General features: G+C 43.2%; 1 protein-coding gene across 10 annotated transcripts in view; it reads left to right on the top strand.

Moving 5' to 3' along the window:
* EDC3 (enhancer of mRNA decapping 3) overlaps positions 1-27,537 on the top strand; it is a 98,177-nt gene that overhangs the window by 50,705 nt on the left and 19,935 nt on the right. For all 10 annotated transcript variants that reach the window (XM_077264035.1, XM_077264031.1, XM_077264032.1 and 7 more), the window contains one exon: positions 26,354-26,704. In XM_077264035.1, coding sequence (XP_077120150.1) covers positions 26,354-26,704 — 351 coding nt within the window. The remainder of the gene's footprint in view (positions 1-26,353; positions 26,705-27,537) is intronic.

Genomic DNA, 27,537 nt, shown 5'->3' with positions numbered 1-27,537 from the left:
GATGTTCAGCGTACTATTGGTGAGGCCCCTGTGCATTATTCTACCCGTGTATTTAGCATGCCTACCCTTCATATGTTGATTGGTAGCATTGGCTTGCCCAGAGCCATTTGCAGAGATTTCTATAGCATGCATGCTTGATTTCTATTTTTGCACCATTCCCGTCTAGGCTGGTCAGTTTGAAGTGTAAATTCGGGCAACAGTCTTCCTGCCTGTCTACCTACCTGCTTTATTTTGTGCAGGTTCCCCTTTTGATCCCAAAACTCGAGTCCTTGTGGCATTGCCTCAAAAAGACTACTTACGGTGTTCGATGGTATCTTGGCACAAGGACTTCAGCTGTCCTATATGGTTGCCATCATAGCCACCAAATACCTTTTGTGAGCTATTTTTAGCACAGTAGCTGTTCTGTAAAATTAGTCCATACTGGCTAGCCTTTGCAGTACATCAAGGAGCATTGAGCACCCATCACTTTGTCTCTAGTTTGCTCCTGGTCTTTCCTTGGATTGCTTTTGGTGTTGAAAACCAGTGCATACAAGAAACCTCTCAAAAGACCTGCCTTTTGCAAGATGGATCATCTCAATCATGACTTTGCCCTAGTCAGTCATTTTGATCCTTACGTTAATGCACTTTTCTCACTTCTAAAACATGAACTTCAAGAACTGACTGTTTACTTGCGGCATAATATCTCTCCCTTTGCCAAGTACCATTGTCACAAGATAATTCCTCTCCTTCAGTTACCTTTTAAGCGAATGAGTAGTGAGTGATCTTTGTGAAAGTTCACCATGGTACAAAGGTCCCTTTTCTTGTTTATGAAGAAAGACCTAAGAAATGTAGTGCAAAAACTTAAAAATGAGTGTGTGCGTTGCAGGGATACGAAACGCTGCTCAGCTTGTATAAAAAAAAAACAATTTGAAGAATTGCCAAACTTCGCCATGAACTTAAACTCCATTATTACTGCAGGCTTTAAAGATTCCCTTAAGACTAATCCATAAAGAAGGTGATGGAAGGGGGGAAAAAAGAAAAACAGGATGCTGTCATCTGATTCAGATGAATTAGTGATGTCGGATGATGAATGTGGATCTGATACTTCTTTCTCTTCGTCCTCTGATGAAGAGGGGGTAGACAATGATTGGTCAAAGCTATAAGGGCTACCATGGGCATCATAGATGATAAAACCCAAATCGGTACAGGATATTCTGTTCGAGGTGGTTTAGAGCAGAAGAAAAGGTGAACATTTCCAATACATAAGAAAATTCGGGCTCTCATTAAAAAGGAATAGAAGAAACTGGAAGAGAGGTTCTCTACACTGTCTTCAAAAAAGAAGTACCCCTTTGAAGAGGAGGTGACAATCTCATGGGATAAAGTTCCAAAGATATTTGTAGCAGTGGCCAAAACTCTACATGGCCCTTTGAGGACATGGGTATCCTAAAAGATCCTTTAGATAGGAAGGCTGATGGATACCGAAGACATACAAGGGATTCCTCATCAGGAACACTGAAACCGGCCGTCTGTGACCTGTATAGCAAGATCTATGATCATCTGGAGGGTGAACAAAGGGATAATGTTCTGTTAGAAACGATCTTGGCCAATCTGCCACTAATGCTGGAAGCAGCAGCCTTTCTTGCAGATGCCTCAGCAGACACGGTGAGGGTAGCGGCAAGATCAGTGGGCCTCTCAACGCTTCTCATAGGGCGCTAGGGCTCAAATGTTGGCCAGTGAATGTCCAGTCTAAAACTAAAATATGTTCCAACCCATGTGATGGAGAGTATATGTATCTGCAGAGAGCAGACACAGCCTAAGCACACTGTTTAAGGGGGCAAAGCGCTGAAGCGCTGTCCATAACGTCCACTTCACAGGACCACTCAAGCATTTCTCAACATAAGGCGGCATATTGAATAAGATCGGAGATCAGTCGAAACGTCGACTAGAGTCGCTCATATACGTTTCTCTTCTCTGCTCTACGAATATTGTGTGTGACCACATACATTTCATTTTTTTGCATCACCTTACGGATAGTGTGCTGTGAATTCTCTTCATTTAGACTCAGGATCTCAAGGGCCCATTCCACCAGCACATTTGGACAGAGTGCAGGCCAATTTGTTGTATCTTGCTTGGTATCAGTGGCAGTCAGCAACCCCACCAAGACACTCAGGAAAGCCGTGTCATAGTTGGGGACCCTGACCTCATGTATTCCAGCAATACTATGGGCTCAACTGTATACCAGAGAATTGCAGCAGGAGATACTGATAGATGAAATAAAGAGGTTGTTTGGAAGGAAAATTACGGTAAGTCTTTCTTCAATGGCAACCAATTCCTTCTTATGGTGGCTAAGCAAAGAGAATCTGTCAGCAAAGGTTCCATGGGTAAATCAAGTTACAGATGTCATAGCTTCAGATGCAAGCCCAAGTGGATGAGGAGTGCACCTGAGGGTCTGTGTAGCTCAGGCTGTTTGGTCAGAAGAGACGTTCCTCCAACATGAGAGCACTTTTGGCAGTGAAATATGTGGTGAAGAAATTGCTCACATCCCTCCAAAGCAGTCATGTTCCTATCCTGTCAGACAATCGAATGGCTGTGGCTGACATCAACCATCCGGGGGGACGAGATCTCACTCCCTGATGGCGGCAATGGAGGAAATTTTACAGATGGCAGAACAGCATCTTTTGTCACTAGCAGTGTTAAATATGAAAGGAAAAGACAAAATTACTTATTGGTAATGGAATTTTCCAGAGCCCATGATAGCACCCTTATATTCCTCGCTCACTGGTATTGGTGTGCACTAATAATTTTAGGTATATAGTTCAGAGGTTGTTTATAGCGGATAGTCTGATGATGGTATGCACATATTGCTGTCTTGGAGTTCCACTCATGCTCATGCTCTGTAACCTAACTGATGTGGGGGAGAGGTTCCGCCCTTTTTATACAGTAGGTTCCTGTCCTTGATGGGATCCCTTTTTTTCGTGTGGTTCTGTCATTGGGGTCTAGAAAATCCCTTTATCAGTAAATTTCATCTTTCATTTGTCTTCTCCCTATTACTTGTCAGCATCGCTCCCAAAAGCCTTTGCCATTCTTTCGAGAGGAATCACGAAACGGGTGAAGCAGGTATTTTAGCTGCTTAGGTGAATTCCTAAAACTGTAGTGTTTGTAATAGATAAATATATGTTCCTAGGGAATTTTATGTCCCTTTGTTTAGCAAAAGCACAGTAATTTCATGTGCATTATGTTCTCCGTTACAAGAAAAAGCCTGGTACTAGAGTTGCTTAGCTCCACAGTTCACCTTTGTTCCCACAATGTTATCACACTCTAAATATGGAACTTTCTTTGACCTTTTCTTTGACCTTTTCTTTGTTGCTTCCTGACAACTTTCCAATATTCTTTTCTCCTTGACCTTATCTATAAGTTGTGCAGTTAACAGTATATTGTCTTTGATATATGAGAGATACGTGCTTTAAGTCAAGAAGCCTAGTAGTATAAATGTTTATTAATGATGCTGAACTGCTTCTCCAAGGTGTAGATCACTGGGTCACAGGAGAGGGAGGTCATGACTGCCATGACGATCTTCCTGAGGGTTTATTCATGTTGCTTTGTATTTTCTACTAATATGATGTATGATTTCTGGTCAAATGTGTAACGTGCCTTCATGTCTGTTGTAGACCACGGTGTAATTCTAATTCTTTATTGCTCGCTGACATTCTGATTTTCGTTTGGTGGCAGACTCTGATTAGAGTTGATAATCACTCTAGCTCCTGTGTCCATAGAAAACCATTCAACCAAAAGAGTGTTAGTGCCATAGTCAGGCACTGATGTTGCATAAGAATGTCTCCCTTAGGGTATGTGTCCACGTTCAGGTTTGCTTCAGGCTTTGGTCAGGATTTTATGCAAGTAAAATCCTGACCAAAACTGCACCTGAGGTCACTGGCAGGTCACCTGCGGTGTACCTGCGTGTTTTGCTCATTGTAGCAACATGCTGCGTTTTGAAAAAACGCACCGCATGTGCGTTTTCGCGGCAAAAACGCATGCGTTTTTAAACGCATAGTGGAGTCGGGATTTCATGAAATCCCCTCCACTATGCTGTAACATCTGGACGCTGCGTTTTTGACGCTGCAGCTCTGCGCAGCGTCAAAAACGCAGCGTTTCCTGAACGTGGACACATACCCTTAGTCACCTTTTCTAATTCATTCCAAAAGTATAGACTGGGACTTTATGCAGACTAATTTGCGCCCTTCGATTCCATGCCTGTCAAGCTTTGTCTATGGACATTTCTATGGCATAGGGGCACAGTGATGCTGTACTCGGGGAAAGACTCTTCTCCTGAATATTTCCAGAAAGTTAAGACCGTTTCCTAAAATGTCCTTTGTATGCTGTTGCATTAATATTACTCTTCACTGCAAATAGGCCTGACCTAGACCTTGAAAGTCTGCCCAATATATTTTATTTTTCAAATTTCGGCTCTGGAATGGTATAATGTAAGTTCCCTGACCCTAGTATCATACTTACCACCTGCCATCTTCATCTGTTCCCTGTGTTTCTCTTGTCCTGCACTTGTGATTGCAGCTTCGGACTGGGCGGAAGTCTGAGATAACGATCACAAGCTCTCAATGTAAGTCTATTAGGGTCTTGTTCTGGCCTAATTCTGGCTTACATAGACTTACATTGAGAAGATACCTCCTGGCTTACTCAGCAACCACATTTCTATTTATTTAAGTGACACCAATCCAGGAGTGGAAAAAAACACAAACCAAAAACTCTGCAGGAGTGGTGCTTTAAAAAGGCACTATATATTTCAGTGGGGTGTTCTCAAAGCACCCACCAGACTACTAGGTTTAATTTAGTGCTCCATTTTTGCGTTTAGGTCACTTCAGACACGTTTTGGAATTCTGTAATGAGTAATGCAACACAAGATATTTATTATTTTTATTTAGCTTTTTGAAGGCCATGTACTTTTTGTTAAAACTGGTTTGTACGCCAGTCTTAATGAGAGGTGTGGTGGATTAAGATGTGACAGGCCACTTAATGAATTTGAAGCATCTTATAAGTGGCTTGCGCCGCCGCAAAAATATTATTCCATTTAGAAATTGGAGTATTATTTCTTACTTAAATGCCAGAATTTTTGCTGGATTTGATGGGTGTGCATAGCCATGCTGTTTTCCAATCCGGCGTCTCCCCAGCTCAACCCATTTTGGCAGAGCTACTTGATACTGGCATGAAAATGCGAAAAAGTTGCAAAATGTTTGCATCTCCACCTTGCAAAAAATTGTTGCGACTTTGTATTCTGGTATAACAACTGTGTTCAGTTGGCCCCATATAGTATATCAGCGTTGATTTTAAAGATCAGCACTTTCAGCTGGCGCCCTATGACGGTGCCTCGTTTAAAGTCAGTAATCTTGTCAATATAACCCTACATAATTAGTGTTTTGTTTATGGTGATTACAAAAGGGTACATAAAATACAGTACACCGCAATGCAATGTGTCCTATATTTACCTACAAAATCTAGGTAAAAACCATAGGCACAAAATGATGACTTAAATTGTTGATATCTGATTAAGAGCTTATTCACACAAGAATTTTTTAAGTTCATTTGCCATCATACAAGTCAATGGAGCTACACATCTGTAAGATATGAAAAATGCACAACATTGTAATTACAATTGTTTGTTAAAATTAAGCTACCAGGCCTAAAAGGCCTGGGTTATGTATTCTAGGGTTAAGTCGATGGCGTACAAATTCCATCAATATTGACACAGTTTACCAATACATTTTCTTATAAAAATTGAACAGCAAATGGCCACTGCAATATGGCCATCTCAATTAGGCCTACTGACGAAAACTTTACAGCAGTAAACTGCAAATTCTAGTAGGTGGCTTGGTAGACTACATAAATAGTGTTATGGTCAGGAAATTGCATGTGTTTATTTCTCATACATCTCTATCATCCATGCTGAATAAATGCAGACTAAAGGTATAGCAAGATCAGACAGATTATGTATCGTAAGTCAAAGATTGTTACTGACCAGAAAACACCAGTTCTCTAGTTCTTGCCAGCAACTGTTGATACTTCTGTGATGTGTGTATTATTTTTTGAAAAGTGGTCACTGCGGGGATTTCCTTGCCTAAAATTAAGTGGATTTACTTCTAAATTCATAAAAGTACAGCGTTGATCACAGCATACAGGTTCCCCAAAACTTAGCCTGAAGAGCTACAGTAGTTCGCACAAAAAACAAGCATATAAAATTCTGTGTACTGTAATGGTAAACAAGGGTTTTCTGGTTTTGGGAAATCCCCTCTCCACTGGAACAGCACTGACCTCGCACAGCACTGCAGCCAATCGGTGAGCTATGCAGTTTTAAGCATTTTGTTCTTTAACCCCTTCATGACCCAGCCTATTTTGGCCTTAATGACCTTGCCGTTTTTTGCAATTCTGACCAGTGTCCCTTTATGAGGTAATAACTCAGGAACGCTTCAACGGATCCTAGCGATTCTGAGATTGTTTTTTCGTGACATATTGGGCTTCATGTTAGTGGTAAATTTAGGTCGATAATTTCTGCGTTTATTTTTGAAAAAAATGGAAACTTGGCGAAAATTTTGAAAATTTCGCAATTTTCACATTTTGAATTTTTATTCTGTTAAACCAAAGAGTTATGTGACACAAAATAGTTAATAACTAACGTTTCCCACATGTCTACTTTACATCAGCACAATTTTGGAAACAACATTTTTTTTTGCTAGGAAGTTATAAGGGTTAAAATTTGACCAGTGATTTCTCATTTTTACAACAAAATTTACAAAACCATTTTTTTTAGGGACTACCTCACATTTGAAGTCAGTTTGAGGGTTCTATATGGCTGAAAATACCCCAAAGTGACACCATTCTAAAAACTGCACCCCTCAAGGTGCTCAAAACCACATTCAAGAAGTTTATTAACCCTTCAGGTGTTTCACAACAGCAGAAGCAACATGGAAGGAAAAAATGAACATTTAACTTTTTAGTCACAAAAATGATCTTTTAGCAACAATTTTTTTTATTTTCCCAAGGGTAAAAGGAGAAACTGGACCACGAAAGTTGTTGTCCAATTTGTTCTGAGTACGCTGATACCTCATATGTGGGGGTAAACCACTGTTTGGGCGCACGGCAGAACTCGGAAGGGAAGGAGCGCCATTTGACTTTTTGAATGAAAAATTGGCTCCAAGCTTTAGCGGACACCATGTCGCGTTTGGAGAGCCCCCGTGTGCCTAAACATTGGAGCTCCCCCACAAGTGACCCCATTTTGGAAAGGAGACCCCCCAAGGAACTTATCTAGATGCATAGTGAGCACTTTAAACCAACAAGTGCTTCACAGAAGTTTATAACGCAGAGCCGTGAAAATAAAAAATAATTTTTCTTTCCTCAAAAATGATTTTTAGCCCAGAATTTTTTATTTTCCCAAGGGTAACAGGAGAAATTGGACCCCAAATGTTGTTGTCCAGTTTGTCCTGAGTACGATGATACCCCATATGTGGGGGTAAACCACTGTTTGGGTGCACGGCAGGGCTTGGAAGGGAAGGCACGCCATTTGTCTTTTTGAATGGAAAATTAGCTCCAATCATTAGCGGACACCATGTCGCGTTTGGAGAGCCCCTGTGTGCCTAAACATTGGAGCTTCCCCATAAGTGACCCCATTTTGGAAACTAGACCCCCAAGGAACTAATCTAGATGTGTGGTGAGCACTTTGAACCCCCAAGTGCTTCACAGAAGTTTATAACGCAGAGCCATGAAAATAAAAAATAATTTTTCTTTTCTCAAAAAATTTTTTTTAGCCCTGAATTTTTTATTTTCCCAAGGGTAACAGGAGAAATTTGACCCCAAGAGTTGTTGTCCAGTTTCTCCTGAGTACGGTGATACCCCATATGTGGGGGTAAACCACTGTTTGGGCACATGCCGGAGCTCGGAAGTGAAGTAGTGACGTTTTGAAATGCAGACTTTGATGGAATGCTCTGCGGGCGTCACGTTGCGTTTGCAGAGCCCCTTGATGTGCCTAAACAGTAGAAACTCCCCACAAGTGACCCCATTTTGGAAACTAAACCCCCAAGGGAACTTATCTAGATGTGTGGTGAGCACTTTGAACCCCCAAGTGCTTCACAGAAGTTTATAACGCAGAGCCGTGAAAATAAAAACATTTTTCTTAACTCAAAAATAATTTTTTAGCCCGCAATTTTTTATTTTCCCAAGGGTTACAGGAGAAATTGGACCCCAAAAGTTGTTGATCAGTTTCTCCCGAGTACGCTGGTACCCCATATGTGGGGGTAAAGCACTGTTTGGGCACACGTCGGGGCTCAGAAGGGAGAGAGCACCATTTTACTTTTTCAACGCAAGATTGGCTGGAATCAATGGTGGCGCCGTGTCGCGTTTGGAGACCCCCTGATGTGCCTAAAAAGTGGAAACCCCTCAATTCTAACTCCAACACTAACCCCAACACACCCCTAACTCTAATCCCAACCCTAACCACAACCGTAACCCCAACACACCCCTAACCCTAGTCTTACCCCCTAATTCCAACCCTAAGGCTATGTGCTCACGTTGCGGATTTGTGTGGATTTTTCCGCAGTTTTTGAAAAATCTGCAGGTAAAACGCACTGCGCTTTAGCTGCGGATTTACCTCGGATTTCCAGTGTTTTTTGTGTGGATTTCACTTGCGGATTCCTATTATGGAGCAGGTGTAAAACGCTGCGGAATTGCACAAAGAATTGACATGCTGCGGAAAATACAACGCAGCGTTTCCGCGCTGTATTTTCCGCACCATGGGCACAGCGGATTTGGTTTTCCATAGGTTTACGTGGTACTGTAAACGTGATGGAAAACTGATACGAAACCGCAGCGACCAATCCGCTGCGGATCCGCAGCCAAATCCGCACCGTGTGCACATAGCCTAATTCTAACCCTAATTCCAACCCTAACCCTAATTCTAACCCTAATTCTAACCCTAGCCCTAAGTGCAACCCTAAGTGCAACCCTACCCCTAACCCTAACGGAAAAACAAAAATAATTATATTTTCTGTATTTTATTATTGTCCCTACCTATGGGGGTGATAAAGGGGGTGATTTATTTACTATTTTTTTTATTTTGATCGCTGTGATAGAACTTATCACAGCGATCAAAATGTGCAGGAACGAATCTGCCGGCTGGCAGATTCGGCGGGCGCACTGCGCATGCGCCCGCCATTTTCCAAGATGGCGGCGCCCATGAAGCAGACGGCCGGACACCGGGAGGGACATCGTAGCTAGGTAAGTATGGGGGGGTGGGACCGGAACACGGGGGGGGGGGGATCAAAGGACCTGGGGAGCGGACAGGAGGACCGGGGGAGCCGACAGGAGGGAGGAGGGGAGCGGAACGGAGATCGGGGCAAAAAGGACGACTGGAGAGGCAATCGGTGGGGTGGGGTGGGGGCAGATCGGGGTCTCCAGCCATGGCAGATGCTATTGCAGCATCGGCCATGGCTGGATTGTAATATTTCACCATTTTCATAGGTGAAATATTACAAATCGCTCTGATTGGCTGTTGAAAGTGAAACTGCCAATCAGAGCGATCATAGCCACGGGGGGTGAAGCCACCCCCCCTGGGCTGAAGTACAACTCCCCCTGTCTCTGCAGATCGGGTGAAATAGGAGTTAACCCCTTCACCCGATCTGCAGGGACGCGATCATTCTGTGACACAGCATATGCGTCACAGGTTGGATTGGCACCGACTTTCATGACGCATACGCTGTGTCACAGGTCGGGAAGGGGTTAAACTCTGGCTCCCTTATTGGCGCCAGCGCTGTCAGTGTGCAGACAGTTATACAACAGGAGCGGCTTTCGAGTATAAACGTTGGACTGAATGGGGGTGGGTTAACTATATATTTTTTTTTTTTTTATTTATTTTTTTTTATTGTAGTTGTGGAAGAGGAGTGTTCCGAAACCAGAAAACCCTTTAAAGAAGCACTCTCATTAATATTTTTCATTAAATGTGTGTATGTTAATGATGTGTAATGTGAGAATATTAATATACTTCCCTGCCTCTGCTCCCTCTGGGAACCAGCACCATTTTAGTCCGCTTTTTAGTGACTTCACCACTCTGCAGACTCTTTGGGTCATAGTCCGTTCTATGTGACCAAGAAGTGTTTTTTACTATGTACCGTAAGTCTTTGGAGCGAGGCTCCAAAGGCTTACATTGTTGTAAGGCTGCCGTCACACTAGCAGTATTTGGTCAGTATTTTACATCAGTATTTCTCAGCCAAAACCAGGAGTTGGGTGATAAATGCAGAAGTGGTGATGATATACTTTTCCTCTGTTCCACTCCTGGTTTTGGCTTACAAATACTGATGTAAAATACTGACCAAATACTGCTAGTGTGACGGCAGCCTTAGAGTTTGGGTTACGTACAGAGTGAGCTTGATGGTCAGAATTGCGTTGAGGTCACTGAAAAGGAGCACAAGTGTGCTGGATTCTAGAGAAGGCGGTGGTTGCTGCGCACTGTATAGTGATGCTCACACTACAGACATTAGACATATACACACAATTTAAAAAACAACAAAAAAAAAAAACCCATGGGAGTGCTTTTTTAACCCCTTAATCCCATATGACGTACTATCCTGTCAAGGTGACCTGGGACTTAATTCCCAGTGATGGGATAGTACGTCATATGCGATCGGCCGCTCTCACGGGGGGAGCGCGGCCAGGTGTCAGCTATGTGCCAGGAGCGGTCACGGACCGCCCCCGGCACATTAACCCCCGGCACACTGCGATCAAACATGATCGCAGTGTTCCGGCGGTATAGGGAAGCATCGCGCAGGGAGGGGGCTCCCTGAGACCCTCGGAGCAACGCGATGTGATCGCATTGCTCCGAGCGTCTTACTACCTCCTCCCTACAGGCCCCGGATCCAAAATGGCCTGCTCAGACCAGGCGCTGGTAAGCCTGCAGCGCTGGAAGTCAGATCGGTGATCTGACAGAGTGCTGTGCAAACTGTCAGATCAGCGATCTGTGATGTCCTGGGACAAAGTAAAAAAAGTAAAAAAAAATAAAAAATAAAAATTTCCACATGTGTAAAAAAATAAAATAAATTCCTAAATAAAGAAAAAAAAATATTATTCCCATAATTAAATTTCTTTAAATAAAATAAAAAAACAAAAGTACACATTTAGTATCGCCGCGTCCGTAATGATCCGACCTATAAAACTGTCCCACTAGTTAACCCCTTCAGTGAACACCGTAAAAGAGAAAATAACAAAAAAACAAGGCAAAAAACAACGCTTTATAATCATACTGCCGAACAAAAAGTGGAATAACATGCGATCAAAAAGACGGATTTAAGTAACCATGGTACCGCTGAAATCGTCAACTTGTCCCGCAAAAAACGAGCCGCCATACAGCATCATCAGTGAAAAAATAAGTTACAGTCCTCAGAATAAAGCGATGCCAAAATAATAATTTTTTCTATAAAATAGTTTTTATCGTATAAAAGCGCCAAAACATAAAAAAATGATATTAATGAGGTATCGCTGTAATCGTACTGACCCGAAGAATAAAACTGCTTTATCCATTGTACCAAACACGGAACGGTATAAACGCGCCCCCCCCCCCCCCCAAAAAAAAAAAAAAAAAAAAAGGAAATCCATGAATAGCTGGCTTTTGGTCGTTCTGCCTCACAAAAATCGGAATAAAAAGCGATCAAAAAATGTCACGTGCCCGAAAATTTTACCAATAAAAACGTCAACTCGTCCCGCAAATAACAAGACCTCACATAACTCTGGACCAAAATATGGAAAAATTATAGGTCTCAAAATGTGGAGACGCAAAAACTTTTTTGCTATAAAAAGCGTCTTTTAGTGTGTGACAGCTGCCAATCATAAAAATCCGTTATAAACGCCATAAAAGTAAATCAAACCCCCCTTCATCATCCCGTTAGTTAGGGAAAAATAATAAAATTAAAAAAATGTATTTATTTCCATTTTCCCGTTAGGGTTAGAGCTGGGGTTAGGGCTGGGGTTAGGGTAAGGGTTAGGGTTGGGGCTAAAGTTAGGGTTAGGGTTTGGATTACATTTACGGTTGGGATTAGAGTTAGGGGTGTGTCAGGGTTACCGTTGGGATTAGGGTTAGGGGCGTGTTTGGATTAGGGTTTCAGTTATAATTGGGGTGTTTCCACTGTTTAGGCACATCAGGGGCTCTCCAAATGCGTTGAAAAAGTAAAACAGTGCTCCTTCCCTTCCGAGCTCTCCCGTGCGCCCAAACAGGTCAACTTTGGGGTCCAAGTTCTCTTGTTACCTTTGGGGAAAATAAAAATTTGGGGGGCTAAAAATCCTTTTTGTGGGAAAAAAAGATTTTTTTATTTTCACGGCTCTGCGTTGTAAACTGTAGTGAAACACTTGGGGGTTCAAAGTTCTCACAACACATCCAGATAAGTTCCTTGGGGGGTCTAGGTTCCAATATGGGGTCACTTATGGGTATTTCTACTGTTTGGGTACATCAGGGGCTCTGCAAATGCAACGTGACGCCTGCAGACCAATCCATCTAAGGGTGAGTGTCCACGGTAAGTAAACGCTGCGTGATTGACGCTGCAGCGTCAAACACGCAGCGTCCAGATGTTCCAGCATAGTGGAGGGGATTTGTTGAAATCCCGTGTCCACTATGCGTGGAAACCCGCACGCGGCGGCCCTGCGACTCCGGACATGCTGCGCGTCTTTTCAGATCGCAGCATGTCCGTACACCTTGCGGGGACGCAGTGTCCCCGCAAGGCATATCACAGGGCCCTATGGCGAGGGGTGCGATGATCCCAGATGTGTACTGTACACATCCGGCACCATCGCGTCCCAGAAAGGGGGCGGGGCTTAGCACCGAGCGGCTTCGCCGCTGCGGCGATACCGCCGGCCATCCTGAGCGTGGACACATACCCTTCGTCTGCATTCCAAATGGGGCTCCTTCCCTTCCGAGCTCTGCCATGCGCCCAAACGGTGGTTCCCCCCCCACATATGGGGTATCCGCGTACTCGGGACAAACTGGACAGCAACTTTTGGGGTCCAATTTCAACTGTTACCCTTGGGAAAATACAAAACTGGGGGCTAAAAAATAATTTTTGTGGAAACAATTTTTATTTTTTTTCACGGCTCTGCGTTATAAACTGTAGTGAAACACTTGGGGGTTCAAAGTTCTCACAACACATCTAGATGAGTTCCTTGAGGGGTCTACTTTCCAAAATGGTGTCACTTCTGGGGGGTTTCAATGTTTAGGCACATCAGGGGCTCTCCAAACGCAACATGGCGTCCCATCTCAATTCCAGTCAATTTTGCATTGAAAAGTCAAATGGCGCTCCTTCCCTTCCGAGCTCTCCCATGCGCCCAAACAGTGGTTTACCCCCACATATGGGGTATCAGCGTACTCAGGACAAATTGTACAACAACTTTTGGGGTCCATTTTCTCCTGTTACCCTTGGTAAAATAGAACAAATTAGAGCTGAAGTACATTTTTTGTGAAAAAAAGTTAAATGTTCATTTATTTAAACATTCCAAAAATTCCTGTGAAACACCTGAAGGGTTAATAAACTTCTTGAATGTGGTTTTGAGCAGCTTGTGCAGTATTTAGAATGGTCTCACACTTGGTTATTTTCTATCATATAGACCCCTCAAAATTACTTCAAATGAGATGTGGTCCCTAAAAAAAAAAATGGTGTTGTAAAAATGAGAAATTGCTGGTCAAATTTTAACCCTTATAACTCCCTAACAAAATAAAATTTTGGTTCCAAAATTGTGCTGATGTAAAGTAGACATGTGGGAGATGTTACTTAAGTATTTTGTGTGACATATCTCTGTGATTTAATTGCATAAAAATTCATGTCATGAGAAAACAGTGTCAGAATTGCCAAGATCCGTTGAAGCGTTCCAGAGTTATAACCTCATAAAGGGACAGTGGTCAGAATTGTAAAAATTGGCCTGGTCATTAACGTGCAAACCACCCTCGGGGCTTTAAGGGGGTTAACTTGAGTAGATAAAAATAAATTTTAATTCTATTGGCCAAGCTTTGGCTTAATCTTTACTATTTACCCTCTTTGCCATAGTTAGTGTGCCCAGTGAATGTATTAAGATACTTATCGATCTACATTCTTTCCAGTTCTCCAGACTGTTTAGGTCCTTTTATAAGCCAGTTCTGACCACGCGGCTCACAGCTTCTCTAGTGTGGACTGGAACTTGCTTTGTCAATGTAAGGGTACGTGTCCACGATAGGAAACGCTGCGTGTTTGACGCTGCGTGGGGCCGCAGCGTCAAACATGCAGCGTTCAGATGTTCCAGCATAGTGGAGGGGATTTTTTGAAATCCCGTGTCCACTATGCGTGGAAACACGCACGCGGCGGCCCTGCGACTCCGGCCTTGCGGCGCGTCTTTTCAGATCGCAACATGTCCGTGTTCCTTGCGGCGACGCAGCGTCGCCGCAAGGAATAACACAGGGCCCTATGCGAGGGGTGCGATGATCCCGGATGTGTACAATGAAAACATCCGGCATCATCGCGTCCCAGAAGGGGGCGGGGCTTAGCGCCGAGCGGCTTTGCCGCTCCGACGATACCGCCGGCCATCCTGAACGTGGACACGCAGCCTAATTCTGTTAGAGCTTTGATGGAAGTCTCATAGGTTTACACTAGTAGCTCAGAGCCGGCTAGTTAGAACTGCCGACATTTGGTTTAGAAGAAGTTTGGAACGTCGTTGAGAATGGAGAAATCTGCAGTCTGTAAGCATTTTATTACATCCACTGTACACATAACTGTGGATAAGGATGTAAATAAAAATGCTATATTGCAGGTTTAATCCTTAATTTTGACCATAATTAGCATATTGTGATACCCTAATAAAACCTGACATAAAGTCATTATTTAACCCAATTATTATGTATTTTCTGAATGTTGGCACTTTTCAAATGTCAACAATCAGTTTTTGCCATTCACTATTGCCTTTATGCAACTTTTCATTAAAGTAAGGCATTCAGTATAATAGGTGAAAAAAAAGATTTGGAGCTAGAGGTCTGACCAAAGCAGTTTAACCCCTTAGTGACGGAGCCAAATTTTTTAAATCTGACCAGTGTCACTTTACGTGGTAACTCTGGAACGCTTCAATATATCCCAGTGATTTTGAGATTTTTTTTTCGTGACACATTATACTTTATGGTAATGGTAAATTTAGGTCGATATATTGTTTCTTTATTAAAAAAAAATATATATATCAAATTTGAGAAAAATGTTAAATTTAATAATTTTCAAACTTTGATTATTCCTTTAATCCAGATAGTCATACCACAGCAAAACATTAATAAATAACATTTACCGCATGCCTGCTTTACATCAGCACCATTTGTAAAATGTTATTTTATTTTGTTTGCATTTTAGGAGGTTTAAAAACGTAGCACAAATTTTTTTTTTTTTTTTTTTTTTTCAAGGAAATTTACAAAATGTATTCTTTTAGGGACCTATCCATGTTTGAAGTGCCTCTAGGGGTCTCATATATTGGGAAACACCCAAAAGTTATACCATTCTAAAAACAGCACCCCCTGACATATTGAAAACTGCAGTCAGGTAGTTTATTAACTCTTCAGGTGATTTTCAGGAATTAATGCAAAGTGGCATGACACACATTTTCATTTCTATTTTTACCACCTAAATGTCACTAACTTCTGAACAGATTACAACAGCTGTCAGACTCTAAGGACGCTATTTGGTCGTGAATTGCCATGGCAAACATCAGGACCACACAATCGTGATATGACTGTACCAATTGAGATAAAGAGGAAGCCCCCACACTGTTAACCATTTATATGATGTAGTCACTATTGACAGCAGCATCTAAGGGGTTAAACAGATTTGGACGGTTCAAACACTGATCGTGGCTGATGCAGCAAGTTGTCAGCTATAGTGCACAGCCGACAGCTGCTGGATTGTCACCTGTATAGGGATGCTATTCTTATATCTCGGGTCAGTTAAAAGATGTAGTGACGGTCATTAAGGGGTTAAGCTATACAACACATACTAAAAATTTGTGCAGCTTTTTATTCATGCCACCTTTGCACAGATCATGCATTGTGTAATATCCCAACTTATCTGTTGGGGCTCATACTCACTCACATGCGATAAACTCTGAGGAGTCTCGCACGTCAATACCCGGCACTCGGGAGCGGAGCATGCGGCTGCATGTATTGCTACGTGGCCGCACGCTCTGATCCGAGTGCTGGGTATTGACACGCGAGACTCGTCCGAGTTTCTCGCATGTGAGTGAGTATGAGCCCTTGTACAAATGCTGGTAAGCATCCAAATTATGGAGTCAAGACATGGGTAGTTTAAGCAACTTTAGTGATACATTGTACAACGGCTCAATCTTAGCCCTATAATAGTGGAACAAAATTCCCCCAAAGTGTGGCTGTTAAAAAAAAATGATGATGATTATTATTATTATTATTTACCGTATTTCGCAGACTATAAGACGCACCGGACCATAAGGCGCACCCCAAATTTGGGGTGAAAATTGCAGAAAAAAAGATTTTTTTTATAAGATAGGGGTCCGTCTTATTGTCCGAATTTACAGTATCTTACCTGAAGGCTGGCGGTGGCAGAGCAGGGTCACAGGAGGCATGGTGTCGGCAGAGGTGGGGTGATGCGGTACGGCGTGCACCTGAGCAGGGTCCCTTCCTGCTTAGGTGGGCGACACCACGGCCTGGTGTCCATGGGAGGGTTGCAGCACTGGTTACCGGCAGAGGTGCTGGGATGAGGAGGTGCTGGGATGAGGAGGTGCTGGGATGAGGAGGTGCTGGGATGAGGAGGTGCTGGGATGAGGAGGTGCTGGGATGAGGAGGTGCTGGGATGAGGAGGTGCTGGGATGAGGAGGTGCAGGGATGAGGAGGTGCAGGGACAGGTATGGTGTGAGAGGGTCCCTTTCCCCGGTGAGGTGATGCAGCAGCCCGGTAAGGAGCAGAGCCGGGTGAATGCTGTTGTTATCGGTGGTGGCGGCCGCGCGAGCGCAGATGAAGCGCTCTGCTTCCCGGGGCTTCAGGAAAATGGCCGCGGGAGGCCGCGCGTGCGCAGATGGAGATCGCGCGGCCATTTTCCTGAAGCTAAGAACTTCAGAAAAATGGCCGCCGCGATCCCCATCTGCACATGCGCGGCATCCCGCGGCCATTTTCCTGAAGCCCCGGGAAGCAGAGCACTTCATCTGCGCACGCGCGGCCCCCGGAAGCTGGCCGCCACCACCGATGACAACAGGATTCACCCGGCTCTGCTCCTTACCGGGCTGCTGCATCACCTCACCGGGGAAAGGGACCCCGCTCACTGCGCCTCCTCATCTCCGCACCTCTGCCACCGCACCTCTGCCGCCACAGGTAAGCCTGCATTTCGACTATTAGACGCACCCCCCATTTCCCCCCCTTTTTTGGGGGGGAAAAAGTGCGTCTTGTAGTCCGAAAAATACGGTATATAGCACCATGGATTCCATGGTGCTGTACATGAGAAGGGGTTACATACAAATTACAGTATACAAACTTAACAATAACAGACTGGTACAGAGGGGAGATGACCCTGCCCTTGCGGGCTTACATTCTACAGGATGGTGGGGAAGGAGACAGTAGGTTGGGGGTTGCAGCAGCTCCGGTGTTGGTGAGGCGGTGGCTTCGGTAGTGGTGTGGAGGCAGCGGGGTCAGTGAAGGCTGTAAGCTTTCCTGAAGAGATGAGTTTTCAGGTTCCGTCTGAAGGATCCAAATGTGTTTGATAGTCGGACGTGTTGGGGCAAAGAATTCCAGAGGATGGGGGATATTCGGGAGAAGTCTTGGAGGCGATTAGGTGAGGAGCGAATAAGTGTAGAGAAGGAGGTCTTGGGAGTTACTAGTTAGTGTATATAAACATAAGGAAATGTTCCTGTATCTCCCCCCATCTCCACTCCCCTAGTTCTCGGGGTCAGGTCTCTGGAGAATGCACAGGTGAAGAGCTAACAGTAGCTGTGATCAATAGTTCTGGTGTCACGTTCATTCCCCCCCCTTCCCTTCCTTACAGACACCTATAAGAGAGAAGGAAGACTTGTGATCCTGCTCCCCAAATTCACAGGAGTACTGTGTCCTGACTATTGCACCTACAGCTGTGAGCCTGAACAATAGGCTTCAAAGTGATTCTCTTCCCCACTATCCCGTAGAATGTAAGTCCGCAAGGACAGGGTCCTCTCCCCTCTGTACCAGTCTCACTGTAAACTTGTTTACTGTAAACGATATCTATAACCCTGTATGTAACCCCTTTCTCATGTACAACACCATGGAATTAATGGTTTTATATATATATATATATATATATATATATATATATATATACACATATATACATTCTTTGCACCTAAATGTTAGGTTTTCCTCCATCTCTCCTCAGGCAGATCCCATTCATATGCCTCTGTCTGGTCATTGAATATTTTTACAATAAAGTCCTCATTCAAAGGTATGCCATGCAAACACATGCACATATGTGATAAACTGAACTAAGCCTTCAGATTTTGGACTTCCCAACCTGATAACCTTATTTTACCCCCATCAGACCTCTGTATACTAGGCTGTTCCCTCTCCAAAATGATTGTTTTTGCTCCTAAAGCCATATATTGCATTACATACACGTTTCCTAATCCCTTGAGCATCTGCAGGGTGAGGAGGCTCTCTTCTTTTACGTTAACACCATATATCCATTAAATTTTTGTTTCTGCTTAAAGTGATTTTGAAGTTTATTGTTTTTTAAACAAACACTTATCAAACTCTAGATAAGTGATTTCCAGGGCATTTCAGGCTTTGAGATAGTTTCCCACTACTGAAAATGAGCAATTCCTTGCACGCACCCTTCATGTGGGAGGAAAGGCAGTGTTTGTTTTTGCTATTTCTTCAGGGATTCATTGAAAACCTATTTCTGCCAAAAAAAGAGAATGCTGCTTAATAAGCTTTACACAAACACAATTAGATTAAACATTGCCTGTGCTGGGGTAGGCAGAGTTCATGTCTCCATGCGTGACCTGCCTCCCAGCTCACTTATATTGTCACGGAGAAACAGTGCTGCAGTTCATCCCCCAGGAGGTGGGAATTCCTTCCTCAGCACGAGATGTTAACAGGTTGTAAGCCACCGGCACGTACACTGTCACTCAAAAGTAGGACACTGCTATACTTTATTCTTTAGATATGAAATTCTTTACCTTAGAATGCTGAAAAATTGCTGCATGCTATATAGCATAAATATAACTGCTGCACGAAAGCACTATAGATTGCATTCTTTTGTAGCAGTCACTACTTCTAAACAGTTTAATGTTTTGTTTGTTTTTTCTGGCATTTTTTTTTCTTTTATATACTGTATAAAATGTGTGCTATTTTCAGCGGCCAATTTTCTACAATGTGTTAAATTCCACTGATCTGAAAAGTAATTGTCTTTGTTCCTAACTATATCCAAACTTAAAGAGGTTCTCCACAAATAAAGCAAAATGGCTAAATGAATGAGTTGTCATTTATAAATTCATCAGTACCTTAAATTGGCAAATCACACTTGTATAGGGAGGTAATAACTATAGTATCTTAAAATTGCTGCTATCTTACTCTGTCAGAAACCTGTCCTGGAATGATTACAGGACAGGTGCCTCTGAGCGCGTGCCGTAGGAAGCGCTGCAGCTGTGACCTGGCAATAGCTTGACAGAACATGTGATAGGCATTCTCCTTATTTACAGCAACTGCTGAGCGTTCAGAAAGACATGGTGGCCGTCTGTATTAGTGGCTTCTTCTTACTTTAGTGCCATTGATCTCTCCAGTATTCGATCAGAAATACATGGCAGACAGCAGCTTCTTCTTCTTACCTCATCACCCCTAGTATCTCTGGTATTATCTCAGAAATACATGGTGGACAGCAGTGTGAGCAGCTTCTTCTTACCTCATCACCCCTAGTATCTCTGGTATTATCTCAGAAATACATGGTGGAAAGCAGTGTGAGCAGCCTTTTTTTGCCACAGTACTACTGGTATCTCCAGCATTCTATCAAAATATCACACCTTCCTACACTTGGCAGGGCAACTATTGCTACTGCACATTCTCACAGGCAGCTGTACTATTAGGGTATGTGTCCACGTTCAGGATTGCATCAGGATTTGGTCAGGATTTTACGTCAGTATTTGTAAGCCAAAACCAGGAGTGGGTGATAAATACAGAAGTGGTGCTTATGTTTCTATTATACTTTTCCTCTAATTGTTCCACTCCTGGTTTTGGCTTACAAATACTGATGGAAAATCCTGACCCAATCCTGATGCAATCCTGAACGTGGACACATACCCTAAGGCTATGTCTCCACGTTCAGGATGGCCGGCGGTATCGCCGCTCGGCGCTAAGCCCCGCCCCCTTTCTGGGACGCGATCATGCCGGATGTGTTAACTCTTCACATCCGGGATGATCGCTCTCTCCCATAGCGCCCTGTGATATGCCTTGCGGGGACGCTGCGTCCCCGCAAGGTGTACGGACATGCTGCGATCTGAAAAGACGCGCAGCATGTCCGGAGTCGCAGGGCCGCCGCGTGCGGGTTTCCACGCATAGTGGAGACGGGATTTCATAAAATCCCCTCCACTATGCTGGAACATCTGGACGCTGCTTGTTTGACGCTGCAGCTCTGCGCAGCGTCAAACAAGCAGCGTTTCCTGACCGTGGAAACATACCCTAAGGGTATGTGTCCACGTTCAGGATTGCATCAGGATTTGGTCAGGATTTTTCATCAGTATTTGTAAGCCAAAACCAGGAGTGGGTGATAAATGCAAAAGTGGAGCATATGTTTCTATTATACTTTTCCTCTAATTGTTCCACTCCTGGTTTTGGCTTACAAATACTGATGAAAATTCCTGACCAAATCCTGATGCAATCCTGAACGTGGACACATACCCTTAGGGTATGTGTCCACATTCAGGATTGCTTCAGGATTTGGTCAGGATTTTATGCAGGTAAAATCCTGACCAAATCTGCACCTGAGGTCACTGGCAGGTCACCTGCGTTGTCCTTGAGTTTTTTCTGCAATGTAAGGACATGCTGCGTTCTTAAAAGACGCGCCGGAGACAGGATTTCATGAAATCCCCTCCACTATGCTGTAACATCTGGACGCTGCGTTTTTTATGCATGCTGCTCAACGCTGCGTCAAAAACGCAGCGTTTCCTGAACGTGGACACATACCCTTAGGGTATGTGTCCACGTTCAGGATTGCTTCAGGCTTTGGTCAGGATTTTATGCAGGTAAAATCCTGACCAAAAATGCACCTGAGGTCACTGGCAGGTTACCTGCGGTGTTCCTGCGTGTTTTGCTCATTGTAGCAACATGCTGCGTTCTGAAAAAACGCACCGCATGTGCGTTTTCGCGGGAAAAACGCATGCGTTTTTTCCTGCACAGTGGAGACGGGATTTCATTAAATCCCCTCCACTATGCTGTAACATCTGGACGCTGCGTTTGTGACGCTGCGGCTCAGCGTTGCGTCAAAAACGCAGCGTTTCCTGAACATGGACACATACCCTTAAACTTTCTGGGACTGTTTTCTGTAAGTGTAATTACTTCCCTAGACAAAACAAGTGTTATTTGCTAATTAAAAGACTTTAAGAATTTTATTTATATTCTACTTATATATTGACTAGTTCCTGGAGAAGCCATGTAAATGGTGATTGCTATTTCATCAAAACTTTACATATATTAATAGTACCAGCGAATATACGAAAATACTTTATAATATATCTTAGAAGTTGTCTTCTTTCTCCTCTTAGGAGATCATACTACTTCCTCCCCCACCTTCTGAATTTATCATTCACTCTGAAAACAGACAAAATCAGTCTTTCTCTAAGGGGATAGCAAGCTCTTTATTTGTCACATTACAACTGTTTATTGAATTGAAAAGGGAGGAGAAAGAGGGATGAGTAGCCTGAGACACAGACAGATCATGCTTCTACTTTCTAATAAGTACTGCATATATCTCACGCCTGTACTGGATTCAGTTATTTTGCTCAGGACTGCTGTACAATGTCCTCCATGCTGTTGCGGCTTCTGAATATTTAAGAGATTCCTATTCTCCTATGTCGCTTTGTACTGTGTTTTAAGGGATACTGTAGTATCCAGTCTCTTCTCTCTCTCTCAAATACAACTAAAAATTAAAAAGAACATGCAGTGCTAAAAACTGGTTAAAATGCCATTTGCCACTCATATAATGGCCAAGAAATAGTTTTATCCCTCATGTGCACACAAAAGGAGCTGTGGAGCCAGTAAGCCATTTCCCTGACTTCAACCTCCGACCTCACCCCACCCCACAGCTCTGTCTCTCTACTGAGTATATACATAAAGTGCAGCACAGATTCATCTCAACTAAAATCCTTAGATCAGGAACGGAACAAACTTTCCCAAATTCTTCTGAAAACACTTACAGCACATCCTGCACTGAACTGCTGTACCCAATTTATATTATATATAAATTATATTTATATATAAACTGACTCCACCAAAATGGACACCGACTCTACAGCCCTCCGCACAACACCTAATTCTAATTTCCTTATTTCCTATATACCGTATATACTTGTGTATAAGTTGACCCGAGTATAAGCCGAGACACCTAATTTTGCCTTGAACAACTGGGAAAACTTATTGACTCAAGTATAAGCCTGGTGTGCATTGTCCCCTCATCCCTATCCTGGTATGCATGGCCCCTTATTCCCATCCTTGTATGCATGTTTCCTCATCCTTATCCTTGTATGTATGGCCCTCATGAGAAACATAAAAAAAAACATCCTACCTGCCTTCCATGCGCGCCCTCGCGGCATCTCCTTCCGGCTTCCAGCTGCTCCTGCAGCCAGGCAATCATGTGTCACTGCTCATTAAGGTAATGAATATTCACCGCTCTACATGCCTATGGGAGTGGTGAATATTCATTACCTTAATGAGCGGACTCTAGTGATGAGTGAGTGTACTCGTTGCGTGGGTTTTCCCGAGCACGCTCGGGTGGTCTCCCGAGTATTTATGACTGCTTGGAGATTAACCCCTGTCTGACACTGGACGTACTATCACGTTGAGGGGTGGGCCCGTATGACCACCGACAGGATAGTACGTCATATGCGATCGGCCGCGCTCACGGGGGGAGCGCAGCCAGGTGTCAGCTGACTATCGCAGCTGACATCCGGCACTATGTGCCAGGAGCGGTCACGGACCGCCCCCAGCACATTAACCCCCGGCACACTGCGATCAAACATGATCGCAGTGTTCCGGCGGTATAGGGAAGCATCGCGCAGGGAGGGGGCTCCCTGCGTGCTTCCCTGAGACCCCCGGAGCAACGCGATGTGATCGCGTTGCTCCAAGGGTCTCTTGCCATCTCCTCCCTGCAGCAGGCCCGGATCCAAAATGGCCGTGGCATCCGGGTCCTGCAGGGAGGCGGCTTCACAGCGCCTGCTCAGAGCAGGCGCCGGGAAGCCTGGATCTGTGCACGTCAGATTGCCGATCTGACAGAGTGCTGTGCAAACTGTCAGATCAGCGATCTTACACTATAACATGATGCCCCACCCCCCGGGGCAATGTTATAGTGTAAAAAAAAAAAAAATTATTCACATGTATAAAAAATAAATAAAAAAAAATTCAAAAAAAAAAATATATTTTTCCTATAAATACATTTCTTTATCTAAATAAAAAAAACACCATAAAAGTATATTTAGTATCGCCACGTCCGTAACGATCCGACCTATAAAACTGTCCCACTAGTTAACCCCTTCAGTGAACACCGCAAAAATAAGAGGCAAAAAACGCTTTATTATCATACCGCCAAACAAAGTGGAATAACACGCGAACAAAAAGACGGATATAAATAACCATGGTACCGCTGAAAACGTCATCTTGTCCTGCAAAAAACGAGCCACCATACAGCATCATCAAAGAAAAAATAAAGTTATAGTCCTCAGAATAAAGCGATGCAAAAATAATTTTTTCTATAAAATAGTTTTTATCGTATAAAAGCGCCAAAACATAAAAAAATGATATAAATGAGATATCGCTGCAATCGTACTGACCCGAAGAATAAAACTGCTTTATCCATTTTACCAAATGTGGAACGGTATAAACGCCTCCCCCAAAAGAAATTCATGAAGAGCTGGTTTCTGGTCATTCTGCCTCACAAAAATCGGAATAAAAAGCAATCAAAAAATGTCACATGACTCTGTGGACCAAAACATGGAAAAATTATAGCTCTCAAAATGTGGTAACGCAAAAAATATTTTTTGCAATAAAAAGCGTCTTTTAGTGTGTGACGGCTGCCAATCATAAAAATCCGCTAAAAAACCCGCTATAAAAGTAAATCAAACCCCCCTTCATCACCCCCTTAGTTAGCGAAAAATTAAAAAATTTAATAAAATTGGGTTGGTATTAGGGTTAGGGGTGTGTCAGGGTTAGGGGTGTGGTTAGGGTTACCGTTGGGATTAGGGTTAGGGATGTGTTTGGATTAGGGTTTCAGGTAGAATTGGGGAGTTTCCACTGTTTAGGCACATCAGGGGCTCTCCAAACGCAACATGGCGTCCGATCTCAATTCCAGCCAATTCTGCGTTGAAAAAGTAAAACAGTGCTCCTTCCCTTCCGAGCTCTCCCGTGCGCCCAAACAGGGGGTTTACCCCAACATATGGGGTATCGGCGTACTCGGGACACATTGGACAACAACTTTTGGGGTCCAATTTCTCCTGTTACCCTTGGGAAAATAAAACAAATTGGAGCTGAAGTAAATTTTTTTGTGAAAAAAAGTGAAATGTTCATTTTTATTTAAACATTCCAAAAATTCCTGGGAAACACCTGAAGGGTTAATAAACTTCTTGAATGTGGTTTTGAGCACCTTGAGGGGTGCAGTTTTTAGAATGGTGTCACACTTGGTTATTTTCTATCCTATAGACCCCTCAAAATGACTTCAAATGAGATGTGGTCCCTAAAAAAAAAATGGTGTTGTAAAAATGAGAAATCGCTGGTCAACTTTTAACCCTTATAACTCCCTAACAAAAAAAAATTTTGGCAAGTATTTTGTGTGACATATCTCTGTGATTTAATTGCATAAAAATTCAAAGTTGGAAAATTGCGAAATTTTCAAAATTTTCGACAAATTTCCGTTTTTTCACAAATAAACGCAGGTAATATTAAAGAAATTTTACCTCTATCAAGTACAATATGTCTCGAGAAAACAAATGTCAGAATCACCGGGATTCATTGAAGTGTTCCAGAGTTATAACCTCATAAAGGGACAGTAGTCAGAATTGTAAAAATTGGCCCGGTCATTAACGTGCAAACCACCCTTGGGGGTAAAGGGGTTAAGTTTTCATCGCCTCAGCAGCATGATTTACAGCTAGGAGCTAGCTTGATTACATGTGGGGATTACCTAGCAACCAGTCAGCCCCCACATGTACTCAGCCTGGCTAATGGCTGTAAATCATTCAGCTGTCGTGATGAAAGCTAAATCTCGGAACACTAACAAATACTTGGAGACCACCCAAGCATCGAGTACACTGGCTCATCACCAGCGGTTAGAGCCCAGCAGCTGCTGGAAGTCTGCGACTGTAACTGTGCACGTGCTGCTATAAGAGAAATTAATATTAATTTCCAGTGCAGTGAATATTTATCTTTAGCAGTGGGCACAGGCTTTAGCCGCAGCCGCTGGCTCCTGCCTTCTGTGACCCGCTGCTCTGCCGCTCCCCCTCCCCCACCATAAACTGTGACAATGTATAAGCCAAGGGGGCATCTTCAGCACAAAAAGTGCTGGGAAAACTCTGCTTATACACGAGTATATACGGTAATCAAAGGGAGTTATGGAAACCAGGGTGTTCTCACTTTAGACTGTTACCACTGCAGCTTGTCTTAAGGAAATCTACACATTTATTATGTTTGAAAGTGGCTTTCAGGTGCTTATATTGACATGAAGGAACATGTACAACAAAAAGTTTTATGTAAAGTTTGTGTAATTTTGGATTTGTATAACTCTTTTTGTGAATAGTGTGACTCAGCAAATGACCTTACTTGCCGTAGGTTCCTTGAGGACATTAGTTTGTCGGTTTGCTAATGGGCTATGTTTGAAAGACAGATCTATGTGTAGGAGATGTGTTAAAGGAACAGTGGAATGAGTACAATATGTAAAATAAATCCTTGCAAGTCATGTAAAGCTGCCTCAAGTACATAATGTACTAAAGGCACGCAGGAACAGGAACAGTTACCCGGGTATTATGTGAATATATAAACTATGCATATTTACGTACAGAATTCACAATCTTTCCCATAAAACCTTTGCAAAGTGTTTTGTTACCATCTATAGCTTGGTGTGCTTTATATGATATTGTTGCTTTTTACACCTAGGGTCCTCAAGCAGTCGGTACCCTAACCAAGCTACGCCTAAAAAGAGTGGACCCAAGAATGGGCAGTTCAAGGCTCGGGATGATGAGTGCTTTGGAGATGACCTAGAGGAAATTCCAGATACAGATTTTGACTTTGAAGGAAATCTTGCTCTCTTTGACAAAGCCGCAGTCTTTGAAGAGATAGATACTCATGAGAGAAAGGGTGGAGGCTCTGGTGGAGGGTCCAAGACTCGTGGAACCCCAAATGAAAGACCCCCAACATACAGACATGATGAAAATATACTTGAATCTGAGCCTATCGTATATAGGAGAATTATAGTACCACAACCAGGTGGTAAGGAATACTGCACAGGTAAGAGTCTGTTTCACTGATCACATCTGTGTCAACTCTGATTTTGACCTTAATTTTGGCTATCTCTAATCTTAGTGGCTGCAGCAGGTACCCAGCTGTTAAACTACAGGATATCTCATACATGTCTAAGGAATGTGGGTGGGATCCACATCTGCTTGAGTAACATGGGTACCACAATCCACCCCCATTCTGACTAGTGGTTGTCTCGCCATTCACTACTATGAAAGTTCTGCATTCAGTAAAAACATGCTCCAATAGCTATATAAGTTTGTAAAATGGCTCTCTAGTCTTTACTGATGGCACACAACTTTGTAGGATAATAAAAACTGAGCTTGACAGTGTAATATATTACAAATGAATCTGGATAGGATGTCTGCATGGGCAAACACTTGGCAACTTAAGTTTAATGTTAATAAATGTAGAGTATTGCACCTTATTACCCATCTATAAATCACTGGTAAGGCCAAATCTTTAATATGGGATCCAGTTTTTGGCTCTATTTTAACCTCTTTATAACATGACGTACAATTACGTCATATGTCGTGTCCCTTCGTTTGATGCGTGCTTGAATAGCATCTGTCCCGGCAGATGATGGCTGATTTATTCAGCTATTATCCGCCTCTTAACAGCTGCGGGTGGAGCGGCATTAACACTAATCAGCTCGCCCATGACGATGTGTTGCCGTGACAGCCGGGGGGCTGCTGAAGAACCCCAGGACCTTTCATTAAGATATTTCTGTGAAAGCAGTGCTATGTGTGGTATGAACGCAGCTTCAAGTCCTTTAAGAGGAGTATTGTATACAGTGAAAAGTGAGAAATGTTGTGGTTTTTTTA

Source organism: Ranitomeya variabilis, chromosome 5 (assembly GCF_051348905.1).
Source record: "Ranitomeya variabilis isolate aRanVar5 chromosome 5, aRanVar5.hap1, whole genome shotgun sequence".
In the NCBI taxonomy this organism is placed as follows: Eukaryota; Metazoa; Chordata; class Amphibia; order Anura; family Dendrobatidae; genus Ranitomeya; species Ranitomeya variabilis.
This window is presented reverse-complemented; position numbering and strand designations above follow the sequence as displayed.